This window comes from Theropithecus gelada, chromosome 13 (assembly GCF_003255815.1).
Source record: "Theropithecus gelada isolate Dixy chromosome 13, Tgel_1.0, whole genome shotgun sequence".
Classification (NCBI taxonomy): domain Eukaryota; kingdom Metazoa; phylum Chordata; class Mammalia; order Primates; family Cercopithecidae; genus Theropithecus; species Theropithecus gelada.
In genome coordinates this window covers 5146090-5164785 of record NC_037681.1, presented here as the reverse complement: position 1 = coordinate 5164785, position 18696 = coordinate 5146090, and the positions used below count along the sequence as shown (strand labels likewise).

General features: G+C 36.7%; 1 protein-coding gene across 1 annotated transcript in view; it reads right to left on the bottom strand.

Moving 5' to 3' along the window:
• Nucleotides 1-204: 204 nt before the first annotated feature.
• ZC3H8 (zinc finger CCCH-type containing 8) overlaps nt 205-18696 on the bottom strand; it is a 37090-nt gene continuing 18598 nt past the window's right edge. The window contains exons 6-9 of the mRNA XM_025354243.1: nt 17812-17923; nt 16382-16491; nt 15458-15505; nt 205-986 (exon numbers count right to left, since the gene is read on the bottom strand). Of these exons, the coding sequence (XP_025210028.1) occupies nt 15473-15505; nt 16382-16491; nt 17812-17923 (255 nt within the window). The 3' untranslated portion in view covers nt 205-986; nt 15458-15472. The remainder of the gene's footprint in view (nt 987-15457; nt 15506-16381; nt 16492-17811; nt 17924-18696) is intronic.

Sequence of the window (18696 nt, the reverse complement as noted above, 5' to 3'; positions counted from 1 at the left end):
TTGCTTTAGCGGGATTAGATAACAACGAAAATAACTTTGATTCCTACTTTCAAATAGGACTTGGCTAAGAAGTATCACTAGCTTTGGTGTACTCTGTATGTCCAGCAAGTTGGTAATAGTATTACTTTTCCCAGCAATAAAACAATATAATGACGAGTTTCCATTTCATAGTATTTGTCCAATAATAATATTACTATATAAAACTGCATATTTAGAATCTCATTATTATTTGTACTTGGAACATTTTGTATTTGAATCTTGTGTTAATGATACCATCACACTCCTAAAGTTTGTAATTTACACAAGTGTATAATATGACTACAGTTTATAAGCCAATGAGAAAGATAAATATTCTTATATTTTAACAACAGAAAAGTTAGGAACTCCAAATTTAGAAATGGTATAGTAAGAGATGTTGTTTCACTTTATTTATAATAGTAAGAAACTGGAAATAAATGTCTAACAATAGGAAACTGGTTTAAAAAAATCATAGAACCGTAATTTAAGCCCTAAAACGAACAACCATTAAAAATATGTTGTGAAACTATTTAATGTCATAAAGAGAACCAACTCTGTTTTTATGGTCCGTCTACCAATGTCTTCCGAGCAGTTCTCTCTCCTCAAACCTCCTCTACCTCTTCACCCACCCTCACTCAGCCTAACCTTGCTTCCTATTTTATTAAGGAAATCCAATCAATCAGAAGAGTTTTCTACAATTTACTATCATATTTACCCATCAGCCAGCATCTCTGCCATATATGCTCCTCTCCTATTCCAATGGCTGGAATGTCTCAGTGAAGACCAAGCCCTTCACTTGTACATTAGATCCCAGCTCTCTGTCCCATCCATTATGGAAGCTGCACATCACCCCAGTCACACAAGAGGGCACTCTGAATGAGGAATCTTGTAAACTACTCCAAATCACCAGTCTTGAACAGTCTTGAACAGGCATGGGTGTTAAGTACTCTTCATCTGTACAATGCTACCTACAGAAGAAAACAGAGAACAAAAACACATCAGCTCATGAAAATTACCAGCTTAGCCGCCCTTACTCCCAGCTCTCACCTCCCAAAACAACAACAAAAAACATACAGCTGAAGAAAACAATTAAGCAAAAATCCAAACTGAATTAAATACCCCTCTTTGGGAAAATTAAAGAACATTCTGAATTGAAATTCAAAAACTAAGACTAGAACTGAAGCAAAAAATATATATATAAATAATGAGACAAGAATTGACTAACCTCAGAAATGACAAGAAAAAAATAACATTACAAATTAAGAGTATATTACAAGAAAGAATAAATTTGAATGGAAACATGATAAACATTATCAGACAAAAGCAGAAAGAGAACAAAAAATGAGATGAAAAAAGAAAAATTTAATAGAAAACAAAGAAAACACATTATAAAGAAAGAAACAGTAACAATAAAATGACAGAAACTAAACCAAACATTTGGTCATTTTAATAAATGTGAATGATCTTAATCCACTTATCAAAAGAAAAAGATTTTTGGTTCAGTCTGCAGAGCAAAACCCAACTACATATGTTCCATACAAGAAACAAACCTAAAAATTATTCAGAAAAGCTAAAAATAGACCAGGCGCAGTGGCTCACACCTGTAATCCCAGCATTCTGGGAGACCAAGGCGGGTGGACCACTTGAGGTCAGAAGTTTGAGACCTGCCTGGCCAACATGGTGAAACCCCGTCTCTACTAAAAATACAAAAAAATTAGCCAGACGTGGTGGCACATGTCTGTAATCCCAGCTATTCAGGAGGCTGAGACATGAGAATCGCTGGAACCCGGGAGGCAGAGGTTGCAGTGAGAGAAGATCGTGCCACTTCACTCAAGCCTGGGTGACAGAGCGAGACTCCATCTCAAAAAAAAAAAAAAAAAAGAAAAAAAAAAAAACTAAAAATAAAGTGATAGGTGAATGAATATTAAAAGCAAATGGAAACAAATTTTCAAGTTGCAGTATGAAATCTGAAACCGCATCAATGCACTTTTTATACTGTTATATTAAAATCCATTGGTCTTTATAGGGTGGATGGGTGCTTTATGCATGTATAATTTTGTCATATTGTGCATTGTTTATGTGGAAAATATCAGTTTACTAATCTATGCGGATCTTCTACGTTTCATTATATAGTACAGTGTTTTTTAAAAGTCACATTCGTTAATATCACCAATGAACCTTGCCAAAACAGTCTTTAGGTACAGGAAAGCTTTCAAGCTCACAGGGACAGAGCAAATGTTCTAAAACTGTAATTTGTGCTTAAAAGCTTGAATTTTATCATTGAAGACAAATATTTTCAGTTGTCCTCCTCAAAGTGACAGTCACTCTGTTCATTTCTGAAAAAGTTCCTGTCAAACACCTATATCTGAAAAAAAAAAAACCTGCCCCTCAGTTTTGTGTGTTTCTGTTTGTGTTTGTATGTGTGTCTGGTTTGTTGTGTGTTTTTTGTTTTTGTTTTTGTTTTTGTAGAAATGGGGTCTTATTGTGTTACCCAGGCTGGACCTGAATTCAAACTCCTGCCTCCACCTCCGGAGCAGCTGGGATTACAGGTTTATACCAGCACACCCAGCTCTCGGTTGTTCTTTCATGTAAAAACAGCAGTCATGAAAAACAGCTCATTCAGCTTGCAACTCAGATAGCACAGCACATGTACTTTTCTTAGGAATACAGTTGCAGAAGTACTTTGCATATCTTCCCATTCTGTTAGGCATAATATTGAAAAGACTGTATGTGAGGTTTAATAACATTAATAATTGTTACTGCTTCATCAAGGACATTCTTCAATGAACCTGACCCCAAAGGCAGATGTTTTTAGAAGGAAACTCTACTCAAGGTTTAGAAACCAGGCAGTCTCAATGGAACACAGACTCTTCTAGTGGAAATGCCTGTACTGTTTGCCCTATTGAGTATGGTGCATTCCTATTAAGGTATAGAATATTTTATCATGTTAAAAAAGTATCCCCCCAATGATCTTCTATGTGGAAAACCTCAACACACAATAATCAGAACAATGAACAGTCTAAAAAGGAAATTAAAACAATTCCATTTACAATACCCAAAAAGAATAGAATACAGTTGACTCTTGAACAACACAAGTTTGAACTGTATGAATCCACTTATATATAGATGTTTTTCAATAAATACTTTGGAAAATTTTTTGGAGATTCACTACAATTCGGAAAAAAAAAATATATATATATATAGATATGAGTCTACTTATGTGTTAATCGACTGTTTATGTTCTTGGTAAGGCTTCCTGTCAACAGTACGCTATATTATTAGTTATGATTTTGAGGAGTGAAAAGTTATATGCAGATTTTTGACTGCACAACAGTTCAGTAATCATAATTCCTCTGTTGTTCAAGGGCCAAAGGTAATTAGGAATTAATTTAATCAAGGAGGTGAGACTTGTGTAATAAAAACTATAAAACACTGCTGAAAGAAATCGAAGGCACATAAATAAATGGAAAGATATCCCATGTTAATGGCCTGTAAGACAATATTGTTAAGATGTTATTACTACCCAAAGCAATCTATGTATTCAATGCAATCTCTATCAGATTCAAATCGATTGTTTTTTCCAAATATAGAAAAATCCATCTTAAAATTCACATGGGATCTGAAGGAATAGCCTATATATATATATATATATATATATATATATGTATATATATATAGAACAAATTTGGGGGACTCACACTTCCTGAGTTCAATACAAAGTGATAGTAATCAAACGGTGTGCTAACAGCATAAAAGACAGACATATAGAGTAATGGAACAGAGTGGAGAGGCTAGAAATAAACCTTCACATCTGTGGTAAATAATTGTTGACAAAAGCACCAAGACCATTCAATTAAGGAAGGACAGTCTTTCAACAAATGCTGCTAGGAAAACTGGATCTCCTCATGCAAAATAATGAAGCTGGACCATTGTCTTGGACAACAAATTAACACAAAATGGATCAAAGATGTAAATGTTAAGAGCTCCTAGAGGAAAACATAAAGGAAAGTCTTCACAACACTACTTACAATATTATTTACCCAGAAGCCATTCAGGACCAGGTTAACTTCCATGTAACTGTATAGTTTTGTGCAATTTTCTTTCTTTCTTTCTTTATTATTATTATTTTTTTGAGACGGAGTCTCGCTCCGTCGCCCAGGCTGGAGTGCAGTGGCGCAATCTCGGTTCACTGCAAGCTCCGCCTCCTGGGTTCATGCCATTCTCCTGCCTCAGCCTCCTAAGTAGCTGGGACTACAGGTGCCCGCCACCACGCCTGGTTAATTTTTTTGTATTTTTTAGTGGAAACGGGGTTTAACCGTGTTAGCCAGGATGGTCTCGATCTCCTGACCTGGTGATCCACCCGCCTCGGCCTCCCAAAGTGCTAGGATTACAGGCGTAAGCCACCGCGCCTGGCCTTGTGCGATTTTCTTAGCATTGATTTCTACTTTTCTTGCACAGCGGTCTGAGAGTGTGAGTGGGGTGATTTTTTTTTTTTTTAATTTGCTGTGGATTATTTTATGCCTGGTTGTATGGTCAATTTTAGAGTATGAGTCATATGCAGATGAGCACATACAGGAGTATGTGTCATGTGCACATGAGCACAGAATGAGTACCTTCTGATGTTTTTGGGTGCAGAGTTCTGTAGATGTCCCCTAGGTCCATTTTGATCAAGTATAGAGTTCAGGTCCCAAACATCTTTGTTACTTTTTTACCTCAATGATCTAATACTGTGAGTGGAGTGTTTAATGTCTCCCACTATTACTGTGTGGTTATTTAAGTCACTTCATAGGTCTTTAAAAATCTTTGTTGGTTTAAAGTCTGTTTTGCCTGAAATTAGAATAGCTAACTCCTGTCTTTTTATGTTTTCCATCTGCTTAGTAGACTTTTTTCCATTCCTTTACTTTGAGCCTATGGGTGTCACTGAACGTGAGATGATCCTCCTGAAGACAGCATACCATTGGGTTTTGTTTCTATATTCAACTTTCCAGTCTGTGCCTTTTAACTGGAGTGTGTAGCCTATTTACATTCTAGGTTAATACTGACACATGTAGATTTGATCCTGTCATAACACTGTCAGCTGGTTATTATGCAGACATGTTTGTGTGGCTGCATTATAGTGTCACTGGCCTGTGTACTTTTAAGCGTGTTTTTGTAGTGGCCAGTAATGGTCTTTACTTCCCATATTTAGCACTCCCTTCAGGACCTCTTGTAAGGCAGGTCTGGTGGTAACAAATTCCCTTAGCCTTTGCTTGTCTGAAAAGGATTTAATATTCCTTTGCTTATGAAGCTAAGTTTGGCTGGATATAAAATTCTTGGTTGAAAATTCTTTAAGAATGCTGAATACAGGCCTCTAATCTCTTCTGGCTTGTATGGTTGCTGCTGATAGGTCTGCTGTTAGCCTAAAGACCCCTTTGTAGGGCCAGGAGCGGTGGCTCACACCTGTGATCCCAGCACTTTGGGAAGCCAAGGCAGGTGGATCACCTGAGGTTGGGAGTTCAAGACCAGCCTGACCAACATGGAGAAACCCTGTCTCCACTAAAAATACAAAAATTAGCCAGGCATGGTGACGCATGCCTGTTATCCCAGCTACTCGGAAGGCTGAGGCAGGAGAATCACTTGAACCTGGGAGGTAGAGGCTGTGGTGAGCTGAGATCGTGCTATTGCACTCTAGCCTGAGCAAAAAGAGCAAAACTCCGTCTCAAGAAAAAAAAAAAATCCCTTTGTAGGTGACCTGCCCCTTCTCTCCAGTTGCCCTTAATTACTTTTTCTTTCATTTTGACCTTGGAGAATCTGATGACTATGTGTCATGAGGATGATCTTCTTGTGTAGAATTCTGCAGAGGTTCCCTGTATTTCCTGAACTTGAATGTTGGCCTCTCTAGCAAGGTTGGGGAAATTTTCATGGATGATATCCTGAAATACGCTTTCCAAGTTGCTTGTTTTCTCTTCCTGTCTTTCAGGGACAGAAATTTGTCACAGATTTGGTCTCTTTACATAATTTCATATTTCTCAGAGGTTTTGTTCAGTTTTTGATATGGTTTGAATCTGTGTCCCTGCTTGAATCTCATGTTGAATTGTCATCCCCAATGCTGAAGGTGCGGAGGTGACTAGATCATGGGGGCAGATTTCTCATGAATGGTTTAGCACCATCCCCCTTGGTACTGTCCTAGCAAGAGTGAGTGAGTGCTTGCAAGATATGGTTGTTTAAAAGTGTGTAGCTCCTCCCCACTCTCTCTCTCTTGCTGGTCATGCAACATGCTGGCTCCTCATTCACCTTCTGCCATGTCTGTAAGTTTCCTGAGGCCTCCTCAGAAGCAGAAGCCTCCGTGCTTCCTGTACAGCCTGCAGAACCATGAGCTAATTAAACTCCTTTTCTTTATAAATTACCCAGTCTAAGGTATTTCTTTATAGCAATGCATGAAGGAACTAATACAGTCTTCTTTATTGTTTTTACTTTATTTTTCTCTGACTGAGTTATTTTGGAGAGCCAGTCTTCCAGCTCTGAGCTCCTTCTTCAGCTTGGTTGATTCTGCTGATAAAACTTGAGATGGCACTCTGAAATTCTTCTCGTCTGTTTTTCAGCTCTATCAGGTCAACTCAGTTCTTTCTTATAATGGTCATTTGGTCTATCACCTCCTGTATTGTTTTATTGTAATCCTTAGATTTCTTGGATTGGGTTGACTATCTCCTGTATGTCATTGATCTTTGTTCCTATCCATATTCTGAATTCTATTTGTGACATTTCAGCCATTTCAACATAGTTAATAACCACTACTAGGGAACTGGTGCAGTCATTTGGAGGTAAGAAGGCACTCTGGCTTTTTGAGTTGCCAGAGTTCTTATGCTGGTTGTTTCTCATTTGTATGGGCTGATGTTCTTCAATCTTTGAAGCTGCTGTCCTTTGGATGGATTTTTTGCTTTTTTCTTCTTGATAACCTTAGGGGTTTGATTACAGTATAAGATGGGTTCAGTTGACTGGCTTAGATTCTAGTCTGCTCCTGGGTCTTGGAGGAGCCCTCTCTGATTACTGTCTCTGTGCCCGTGTTTCTTCTGTTGAGTGTTCTTGTCCATGGGGCTCTCCCTCAGACAGGAACCTCAGTTGGCAGACAAGTTGTATCCTTGCTAGGTCAGCCCTAATCTGTTGTCCGTGTACTTCCTGGGTAAACATGGGGTTTGCACCTGCCTGCAGAGTTCAAGTAGAAGTGGGACCACTGGGTTGGAAGCTCTAGCAGGTGTGGCCTGGCCTGTCTGGCTACAAGAGGTGGGGGTGGATGGAGTTGCCTACCCTTCTGTTTGGGTGTTTCCAGGGCAACAGGAGGCTGTGCCCTAAAGAAAGAAGAAATTCTGACATGCTACAGTATGGATGAATCTTGAGGACATTATGCTAAATGAAGTAAGTCTGTCAAGAAGGACAAATACCATATGATTTCACTTCTATGAGATACCTAAATTTGTCAAAATCACAAGGGACAGAAAATAGGATGGTGGTGACAGAAACGTCTGTCAAAAAGGATAAATGCTGTATGAGTTCACTTATATGAGATATCTAAAGTAGTCAAAATCACAAGAGACAGAAAACAGGATGGTAGTTGTCAAGGCCTTGAAGACAAGAGGAAATGGGGAGTTTTTGTTTAATGGATACAGGGTTTTAGTTTTGAGATTAAAAACATGAGCTCTGGTGATATACGTGGTGGTAATGGTTTCAAAACTATACGAATGAACTGAACATTACTTAACTATACATTTACAAATGGTTAAGATGGTAAATATTATGTGTATTTTATCACAATAAAAAACTTTTAAAGTATCCATCTATTCCTATTTTCTTTAGTGTTTTTTTAAAATAAGAAATGAGTGTTGAATTTAGCAGAAAGCTTTCCAGCATCTACAAAAATAATCATGATATGAAGGACTGCTGTTTTTCCACGATTCTTGTATAACCTCTTGACTTTTTAAACTATCTGCATATATTTTATAAGAATATTTAATTTAAAAACTTTGGGGATATAAGTAAAAGAGTACATTAAGAGAAATTTATAGGTTTAGATGTGCTAAGAAAGAAGAAATGCTAACAATCAATCTTTGGGCAAAATAAGCCCAAACAATGTAAAAGGACTGATATAATCTAGAAGATAAATTGATGAAATAGAAAATTAGTATAAAATAAAATTAAGGAAAGCAAAGTTGGTTCTTTCTAGAGAATAATGTAACTATGAAACTCCAGGCTAATTAATCAAGAAAAACAGAAGGCACAAATAATCAACATAAGGAATAAAGGCCAGGCATGGTGGCTTAGGCCTGTAATCCCAGCACTTTGGGAGGACAAGGCGGGTGGATCATTTGAGGTCAGGAGTTTGAGTCCAGGCTGGCCAACATGGTGAAACCCTGTCTCTACTAAAAATACAAAAATTACATGCCTGTAATTCCAGCTACTCGGGAGGCTGAGGCAGGAGACTTGCTTGAGCCTGGGAGGCAGAGGTTGTGGTGAGACGAGATCACACCACTGCACTCCAGCTTGGGTGACAGTGAGACCCTGTCTCAAAAAAAAAAAAAAAAGGAATAAAAAGGTAAACATAACTACAGATTTTTACAGCTATTAAGATACCATTAATATTATGCCAGATGTCTTCATATAATATTAATGATATTTGAAAACTTCACATTTATATTTAAAAATTTAGTTTATATCAGGAATGTAAGGGTGGATTAGTATTTTTAAATACATAGATATAATCTGTCGCTTTAGCAGAATAAAAAGAAAAACTCTGGTCACATCAAAAAGCATTCCAAAAAAGTCAACATCTCTGCATGATTATAAAACAAAGAAACAAAAAGCCCAATAACTCTTATCAAACTACAATTTGAAGAGAATTTCAGTAACTTGATAGAGTTTCTACCAGAAAATTGCAGGACACATTGTATTCAGTGGGGAAAATATTAACAGCAGTCTCTTTTAAAACCCAGGACAAAAATACACTATCACTGCTTTTATTTCAAATTACATTGCCTCAAAGACTTGAACACAAATGTTCACTGAAGCTTTATTTATAACACTCAAATGTCGATCAACAGATGAATAAACCAGTATATCCATACAAAAGAACACAATTCAGTAATAAAGAGAAGTGTGCTGCTAATACACACATAAAAAAGGGAAGCATCAAAACACCATACTGGGCAAAAGACACAAGAGTGTAGACTACAGAATTCTGCTTATATGAAATTCTACAACAGGCAAAACTAATAGATACTTACTGAAAGAATACCAGTGAATGCCTGAGGTTTGAGAGAAGGAGAATGAGTTGTAGTAAAGTGTCACAGGGAACATTCTGGGGTGATGGAATGTCCTATTTATTGATTGTGGGGGTAGATACATGGTTATACACTCATGTCAAAACTGGTGTCCAAACTCATTGAACTGTATACTCTCCATTTATTTAGATCTTCAGTTTCTCTCAGTTTTGTAATTTTCAGTGTACAAGTGTACACCTTTTAAATTTATTCCTATTTTATTCTGTTTGATGCTACTGAATGAAATTGTTGTTTAAACCTCATGTTTAGATTGTTCATTGGTAGTATGTAGAAACAGAATTTATTTTTATGTATTGATCTTGTTTCCCGAGACTTTGCTGAATTTATTAACTCTAGTAGGTTTTATTTTGCATGTGTGCATTTAAAATGGGTGCAATTTATTGACTGTTCTGTATACCTCAAAATAGTTAATTGGTAAAAAAAAATATGCAACCCACTGGGGAAAATAATAAAATGTTATCAAAAGACATTTTGAAAGACTACAGACAACAATTAGCCAGGTGTAGTAGCACACACCTGCAGTCCCAGCTACTTGGGAGGCTTAGGTAGGAGGACTGCTTGAGCCCAGGAGTTCGAGGCTAAATTGAGCTATGATTGTGCCACTGCACTCCAGCCTAGGCAACAGAGCAAGACCCTATGTCTAAAAAAAGACTACAGTCAACATATTCATAGATTAAAAGCCTCAATATCACAAAGCTGGCCAGGCAAAGTGGCTCATGCCTGTAATCCCAACACTTTGGGAGGCTGAGGCGAGCAGATCACTTGAGGTCAGGAGTTCGAGACCAGCTGGGCCAACATGGTGAAACTCGGTCTCTACTAAAAATACAAAAATTAGCTGGGCACGGTGGTAGGTGCTTGTAGTCCCAGCTACTCAGGAAGCTGAGGCAGGAGAATCACTTGAACCCAGGAGACAGAAGTTGCAGTGAGCCAAGATCATGCTACTGCTCTCCAGCCTGGACAACAGGGTGAGCATGGTGGCTCATGCCTGTAATCCCAACACTTTGAGAGGCCAAGGCAAGTGGATCACCTGAGGTCAGGAGTTCGAGACCAGCCTGGCCAACATGGTGAAACGCCATCTCTACTAAAAATACAAAAATTAGCCAGGTGTGGTGGCACACACCTGTAATCTCAGCTACTTGGGAAGCTGAGGCAGGAGAATCACTTGAACCCAGGAGGTAGAAGTTGCAGTAAGTTGAGATTGTGCCACTGTACTCCAGCCTAGGCAACAGAGTGAGACTCCATCTCAAAAAAAAAAAAAAAAGGAAATATTTTTATGATACAGAATTCAAAAGGTTTATAAGATAATACTATAAACAAATTTACACCAACAAAGTAGACAACTTAGATGAAATAGCGAAATTAATAGAAAGATACAAATTACCAAAGCTGTTTTTTTCTAAAAAAGAAAAATCTGAATAAACTTATAACAAGGACAGAAATTGAATCTGTTATGTAAAATCTTCTAATTAAAAAAAAAAAAAAAAGCAGCCAGGCGCGATGGCTCACGCCTGTAATCCCAGCCCTTTGGGAGGCTGAGGCAGGCAGATCACGAGGTCGGGAGATCGAGACCATCCTGGCTAACACGGTGAAACCCTGTCTCTACTAAAAATATAAAAACATTAGCCAGGCATGGTGGTGGGCACCTGTAGTCCCAGCTACTCGGGAGGCTGAGGCAGGAGAACGGCGTGAACCCAGAAGGCGGAGTTTGCAGTGAGCCGAGATTGCACCACTATACTTTAGCCTGGGCGACAGAGCAAGACTCCATCTCAAAAATAAATAAATAAATAAATAAAACAAAGAAGCTCAGGCCCAGTTATCTTACTGGTGAATTAAAGGAGAAATAATAACAATTTTTCATGAATTCTTCCAGAAAATAGAGAAAGCTGGAACACCTTTCAACTCATTCTAGGAGGCCAGTATTACCTTGATATGAAAGCCAGAAAAAGACATCACACAAAAAGAAAGCTACGCATGAATACCCCTCATAAACATGAAAAAGATGCAAAAATCCTTAATAAAATATTAGCAAATGAAATCCAATAATAAATTATATACAACATGACCAAGTGGGGTTTATCTCAGGAATGTAAGATTTGTTTTACAACTAATATATCATGTGAATAAAGTAAGGGGAAAATTATATGGCCATCTCAACAGATGCAGAGAAATCATTTGATAAAACCCAAGATTCATCCATGATAAAAGTACTCAAAAAACTAGAAATAGGAGAGAACTTCCTTGAACTACAGTAGCTATAAAAACCTACAGCTAAAATCATATGTAATGGTGAAAGACTGAATGCTTCTGCCAAATATCAGGACAAAGGCAACACTATCTGCTCTCACTTCTATTTAACCTTGTATAGAAGGTTTCAGCCAGTAAAATCAGGCACAAAAAGAAATGAAAAGCATCTAGTTTAGAAAGGAAGAGGTAGCCGGGCATGGTGGCTCACACCTGTATTCCCAGCACTTTGGGAGCCCAAGGCGGGTGGATCGCCTGAGGTCAGGAGTTTGAGACCAGCCTGGCTAACATGATGAAACCCCATCTCTATTAAAAATACAAAAATTAGCCGGGCATGGTGGCAGGTGCCTGTAATCCCAGCTACTCGGGAGGCTGAGGCAGGAGAATCACCTGAACCTGGGAGGCGGAGGTTGCAGTGAGCCAAGATCGCGCCATTTGCACTCCAGCCTGGGGGACAAGAGCAAGAATTCATCTCAAAAAAAAAAAAAAAAAAAAAAAGGAAGAGGTAAAACTAAAACAAAAAAAAAGGAAGAGGTAAAACTAAAAAAAAAAAAAGGAAGAGGTAAAACTATCTTTATTCTCAGATAACATAATCCTACATGCAAATTCCTAAGGAATTCCTAAGGAACACATGCACACACAAATAAAACCTACTAGAGCTAATAAATGAATACAAAGTCTTGGGAAACAAGATCAACAACAAAAATAAATTCTGTTTCTACATACTACCAGTGAACAATCTAAAAACAAAGTTTAAATGGCAATTCCATTCAATAGCATCAAACAGAATATGTAGGAATAAATTAACAAAAAAGTGTACACTGTACACTTGTACAATGAAAATTACAAAACTGAGAGAAACTGAAGATCTAAATAAATGGAGAGACATTCCACGCTCATAGATCAGAATTCTATGTGCAATTTTCCACAGATTCAATGCAATCCCTATCAAAATCTCGGCATGGGTTTTTTGCAGAAATTTACAAGCTGATCTTAAAACTTATATGGAAAAGCAAAAGATCCAGAGTAGCCAAAACAATCTTTGAAAAGTAGAATAAAGCTAGACAGCTTACACTTCCTTATTTCAAAACTTAGGACAAAGTTATAGTAATCAAGACACTGTGATAGTGTATAAGGACACACATATAGAGGTCAATGGAACACAACTGAGTACAGAAATAAATCCATACATTTATAGTCAGTTGATTTTTGACAAAGGCGTGAAGGCAAGTCAGAGGGAAGGGGCAGTCTTTTTTAAAAATGGTGCTGGTGGCCAGGCACAGTGGCTCACCTTTGTAATCCCAGAACTCTGGAAGTTCAAGGTGGGCAGATCACCTGAGGTCAGGAGTTCAAGACCAGCCTGGCCAATGTGGTGAAAGCCCGTCTCTACTAAAAATACAAAAAGTAGCCAGACGTGGTGGTGCATGCCTATAATTTCAGCTACTCAGGATGCTGAGGCACAAGAATCACTTGAACCTGGGAGGCAGAGGCTGCAGTGAGCCAAGACTGTGCCACTGCACTCCAGTCTGGCAACAGAGTAAGACTCTGTCTCAAAAAAAAAAAAAAAAGTTCTGGGACAACTGGATATCTACATGTAAAAAAATTTTGCCCTTAACTCACACAATTCCTAAAAATTAACTCAAAATGAATCATAGACATAAACACAAGAGCTAAAACTAGAACATTTTTAGAAGAAAACCTAAGAGCAAATCTTGTGACTTTGTGTTAGGCAATGAATTCTGAGATACAACACAGAAAGCATGATCCATAAAAGAAAAAACTGATAAACTGTACGATATCAAAATGAAAACTTTCATGCTTCAAAAGATAATAAAATAAGACAAGCCACAGATTGGGATATTTGCAAATAAAGTATCTAATGAAGGATCTGTATGCAATATATGTAAAGAACTCCTAAAACTCAATACGAAAGCAACCTAATTTTAAAATGAGCAGCGATCTAAACTGGCTAATGGCCAATAAGCACATGCAAAGATGTTCATAGTCATTAGAGAAATGAAAATTACAACTACAGTGAGATACAGCGTCACTCCTACTGCAAAAGCTAAAATCAAAATGACTGATAGACACAAGTGTTGCTACAGTAATTAAGATAGTATATGCTGGAGAAAAAAAAGACAAATGGAGAACTGACATCCCAGAAACAGACCTTCAGATCTTCACTTGATGGAAACTTGACATATACTGAAGGGGCATTACAGGTTAGTGGGGGAAAGCAGGCTTTTTAATTAAATAATACTTGGGAGATTGGTTATCCATATGGGAAAAAGGTAACAACAAAAAAAAAGAAAGGTATGAGTCAATTACTATTATTTTTTCTTTTCTCCCTAGAGTTATAGTTATACTCTTTTTTCATTCATTCTAACAGTTCCTCCCACATGTAAAGTACAAAAGGTGGAGTACAGTTTCCTTCTCCTTGACTTTGGGCTTGGCCACATGACTTACTTTAGCCAAGTCAATGTGCTGTAAACAGGGCTTTGCCCTCTTGAGTTTCTGCCAACACCATGAGAAGAACATGCCCTAGCTAGCCCACTGGTCCCAGGAAAATTAGATAAGAACTGTCCTAGCAGATCCGCCATATGAAACAGAGCCAACCCAACCAAGGCCAGATGAGATCAGCCAACTCCCAGCCAATCTACATATGCATAAAAAATAAGCACTTTGTGTTATTCACTACTGAGAACCTGGTAGTTGTTTTTGCTAAACACCATTACTGTACCAACTGTTAATACAATTCCCAATGGATTAAAATATAAATGTATAAGGCAAAGCTCCAAAACTTAAAAAAAGAAAGTTAAATTACTTTACAGACTCACGATAGGGAATAATTTCTTAAACGAGACACAAAACATAAAACTAGCCATAAACAAAAAGATTCCCAAAATAAGTAATTCTACTCCCTGAGATGCCTAAAAAAAAAAAAAAGAAAGAAAAGAAAAGACCGTCCACAAAATGGGAGAAGGCCTGCCACACATAACTCACAAAGAATTATATAAGGAATATATAAAAATCAATGTATAAAGGACAATCAGACCAATAAAAACATAGGCAAAAGACATTAACAGGCATTTCACCAAAGATGAAACTCAAAAGCCAGTAAGCATAAGAAAAGATGCAAATTAAGTTATGAGATTCTATTTTTACATCCACTAAATTGGTTAAAGTACTGACAATATAAAATATTGGCAAGTATAGAATGACAGGATTTCTTCTACACAGTTTGTAGGAGTATAAACTGGTATAACTACTTGAGAAAAAACTGATATTATATTATATTTTATGATGATATGATTCTACTCCTTGGCACATACTGTGGATAACTTGTGCACATTCATACCAAGAGGTATGTATATGGATACTTACAAAAAGAGTTTGTATTTTTAAAAATTGAAAATAACCTAAACATTCATTAATAGAATGACTAAATAACTAACATAAACATAGAATGAAATGTTATATAGGAGTAAAAATGAATGACAGCTGCATGCATCTACATGAATGAATAATGTTGAGTGAAATAGCCATGTCATCAATTAATACAGAGAGTATGATAGTCTGAATAAAATCCAGACATAAGCAGAACTAAATATATTGTTTTGTGACTTATATGTATTTGGTAAATCTACAAAGAAATACAAGAGAAGAATAAAAATATACCTGATAGACAAGCCCACACAAGGAAGCAGGCTGATGTCGATCCATATAGGTATGTAAATATATCAAATATTTTATAATTCTTTTTTACTGGGGGAGGAAGAAGAAAAATACTTCTATTTGAGAACCCTATTGAGGTTGACATGCCAACTTCTGGAGATGTTTAGACAAGAAAAAAATAAAAAAATAAATGTGGTAAATTCTAATTTTACCTTTTTATGTCTATTTTATTTACATGGCTTCCTTTCAGTATCCAAAACCTAATATGAAAAAAAAAATCACATAATCATTTTTATGCATTTATGTCTAATTCAGGTATACTGTCATACTCATAACTTTCAAATGATTCCAATAAAATTCATCCTAATAATCACCTAATATTATTTACTACTACTACAGGAACTGAAAAACTTATTTTATATATATCACTTTTCCATATCTATTTCATACAAATAAACAATGGAATATTTGGTACAACTTCTAATTCCACATTAACTATTCATATTTTACAACCTAAAAATATCTATAAACAAGCACCTTTGACTTTGTAATATTTGCATATGCTCAAGGGAACATTTTGCCACAAGATCGTATGGTTGGCTTCAAAAGAATCTTTTAAATTTTTATGTATACTTAGATTGAATTTTTAAGAGACTAGCTCCAACTAACATGAGAAATGAAAGAATGCAAATGACTAACTTTTCAATGACCTTTTCTCACAGACTGCAAGAATATCTGAAGAAAACATTTTGAAATTACTACTTAACTATTATCTGATGTAATTCTAAAATGTTTATAAACCTGTAACTTGTAACTTTCCTTCCAAGAGTCTTTATAACAGGCGTACTATTTTTCTTATTTGATTTGCTTTGTTTAGCTTAGCTTAGCTATTAAAATGGCTAATTACACTGAAGATTTTACATCATTCAACTTAAATCAGCAATGAATATACATCTTCCTTTCAGCTACAAGGAAACATATACAAATGAAAAATATTTAAGCTGAATTCTTATCAGTCCTAATATATCCCATATGCTAATCTAAGAGGCACTCTCCTTATCTTCAAATTCTCATCCTTAGTTCAAACATATTCCTTAAAAAAGAAAAAACAAAAGATTATTAAAAAGTATACTTACTTTAGCCAACAATTCTTGTGTTTCAGGAGTCAGTGGAGCATGAGAAAACTTGCAATATTCTCCCTGATAACATTTTGTTCCTGTATGGTAAAACTTACAAGGATATTCATGTAACCCAAGTGTTAAGGAAAAGAATAATTTTAATCCAACTGAAATAATGTTATTAACTTAATGACTTTATTTTTCCTAAATAAAGACCTTTGTGGCCAGGGGCGGTGGCTCATACCTGTAATCCCAGCACTTTAGGAGGCTGAGGTGGGCAGATCACTTGAGGCCAGGAATTCAAGACCAACCTAGCCAACATGGCGAAACGTTGCCTCTACTAAAAATACAAAAATTAGCTGGGCATGATGGCACAGGCATGCCTGTAATTCCAGTTACTCAGGAGGCTGAGGCACCAGAATCATTTGAACCTGGGAGGCAGAGGTTGCAGTGAACCAAGATTGTGCCACCGCCCTCCAGCCTAGGCAACAGAGCAAAGGAAAAAAAAAAGAAAAGAAAGAAAAGAAAAAGACCTTTCCTACTAGTAGAAACTGGATTTCTCTATTTAAAGTATGAGATAATAAATTAACTGGAATACATTAAAAAATCTAATTTTAGAAAGACTACATACATAAATCAAGTTTAATGGCTATCACAGGACATTTTCTTCCTTCATATCCATTCTTAGAGTACAGGCATGTTTCATATATGAAAGGGGTATATATTTTAAATACCTTGATAAATGTGATCATTTTTAAAGCATTCCTTTGGGGGTGGAGGAATCAAAGTCAAAAACAACATATCTTACAAATCTGGATCCTTTGTACATTAGACTTGTTCACAACAGAATAAATCTATATAACTTCAATATTGTTTTCTAGGAAAACAATCCTCAAATTACATTTTGATACTCCTTATACTGAATGCCTGAAGAAAAAAAAATTTTGTGATGACTAAAGGTGCTATTAACCTAAAATGTTTATATTCCATATTTTTATAACTTCTCTGTGCCATTTGCACTGAAGAGCTAAGGCTATTCCACAAATTAAGGGACAATTAATTTCTACACAGTATAGAATACACAGAAAACAGGTACTCCCAAATTACGTAATCCCTGCCTTTTTATGAAGTAGCTTATTTGAATATAGATTCAATTAGTCAGTGTCACAGTAGAAATTGTGATATTCTTTCTGGGACTTGAAGAGGTCTCATGGACCCTCTATATCACCCATGTTGAAGATCATTTGAGAGATTTTCTAAAGAATTCCTCTTTTCTTGCTTATGAAAAAATCCATGTACAATTTAATCACTTTGATACTAAGTTGGACTTGAATACTATCATTTTGGTATAGCTAAAACACTGGTTTCATTAAAAATTTTGCACATTTAAAATGTTCATGTAAATATTTATAAAGAATAAAGTCACTATATCTTGTGATAAAGGATATTATGCAAATACAGACAGTTTTCACCTCTGGTACAATATCCTTGTACGTAAAACTTACACATTTCCTTTTTCTTCTCTATCTCTGCATCATGATCAAATTTACACTGGTCTCCCTAAGCCAAAAGAAGGAGCAAGGAAAAGCCATTATTTCCCATAGTCATTATTATTTAATTCCCACTAAACTTTAAATAAGCAAATGATTCCAGAAAGAACCAAAGTCTTAGAGGTAGCACATTCTAATTGTTAATAAATTATAACCACATCACATATATTTGCTTAAAATTCTCTTAAGCCCCAAACATTTTTAAACACAAAGCATTTTTAAAAATTATCGGTGGCTCACGCCTGTAATCCCAGCACTTTGGGAGGCCGAGGTGGGCGGATCATGAGGTCAGGAGATCGAGACCATCCTGGTTAACACGGTGAAACCCCATCTCTACTAAAAATACAAAAAAATCAGCTAGGAGTGGTGGCAAGCATCTGTAGCCCCAGTTACTCAGGAGGCTGAGGCAGGAGAATGGCATGAACCCGGGAGGTGGAGCTTGAAGTGAGCCGATATTGCACCACTGCACTCCAGCCTGGGTGACAGAGTGAGACTCTGTCTCAAAACAACAAGAACAACAACAACAACAAACCCAAAAAATTATCTGACTTAGGTGATCCACCCGCATCGGCCTCCCAAAGTGCTAGGATTACTGGCCTGGCTACTTTTTTAAACACAAAAGAATACTTCACTAAAAAAGAAAAATTATCTTTTTTCTTTTTGAGACAGAGTCTTGCTCTGTCGCCCAGGCTGGAGTGCAGTGGCGCAATCACAGCTTACTGCAGCCTTCACCTCCCAGGTTCAAATGATTCTCCTGCCTCAGCCTCCCGAGTAGCTGGGACT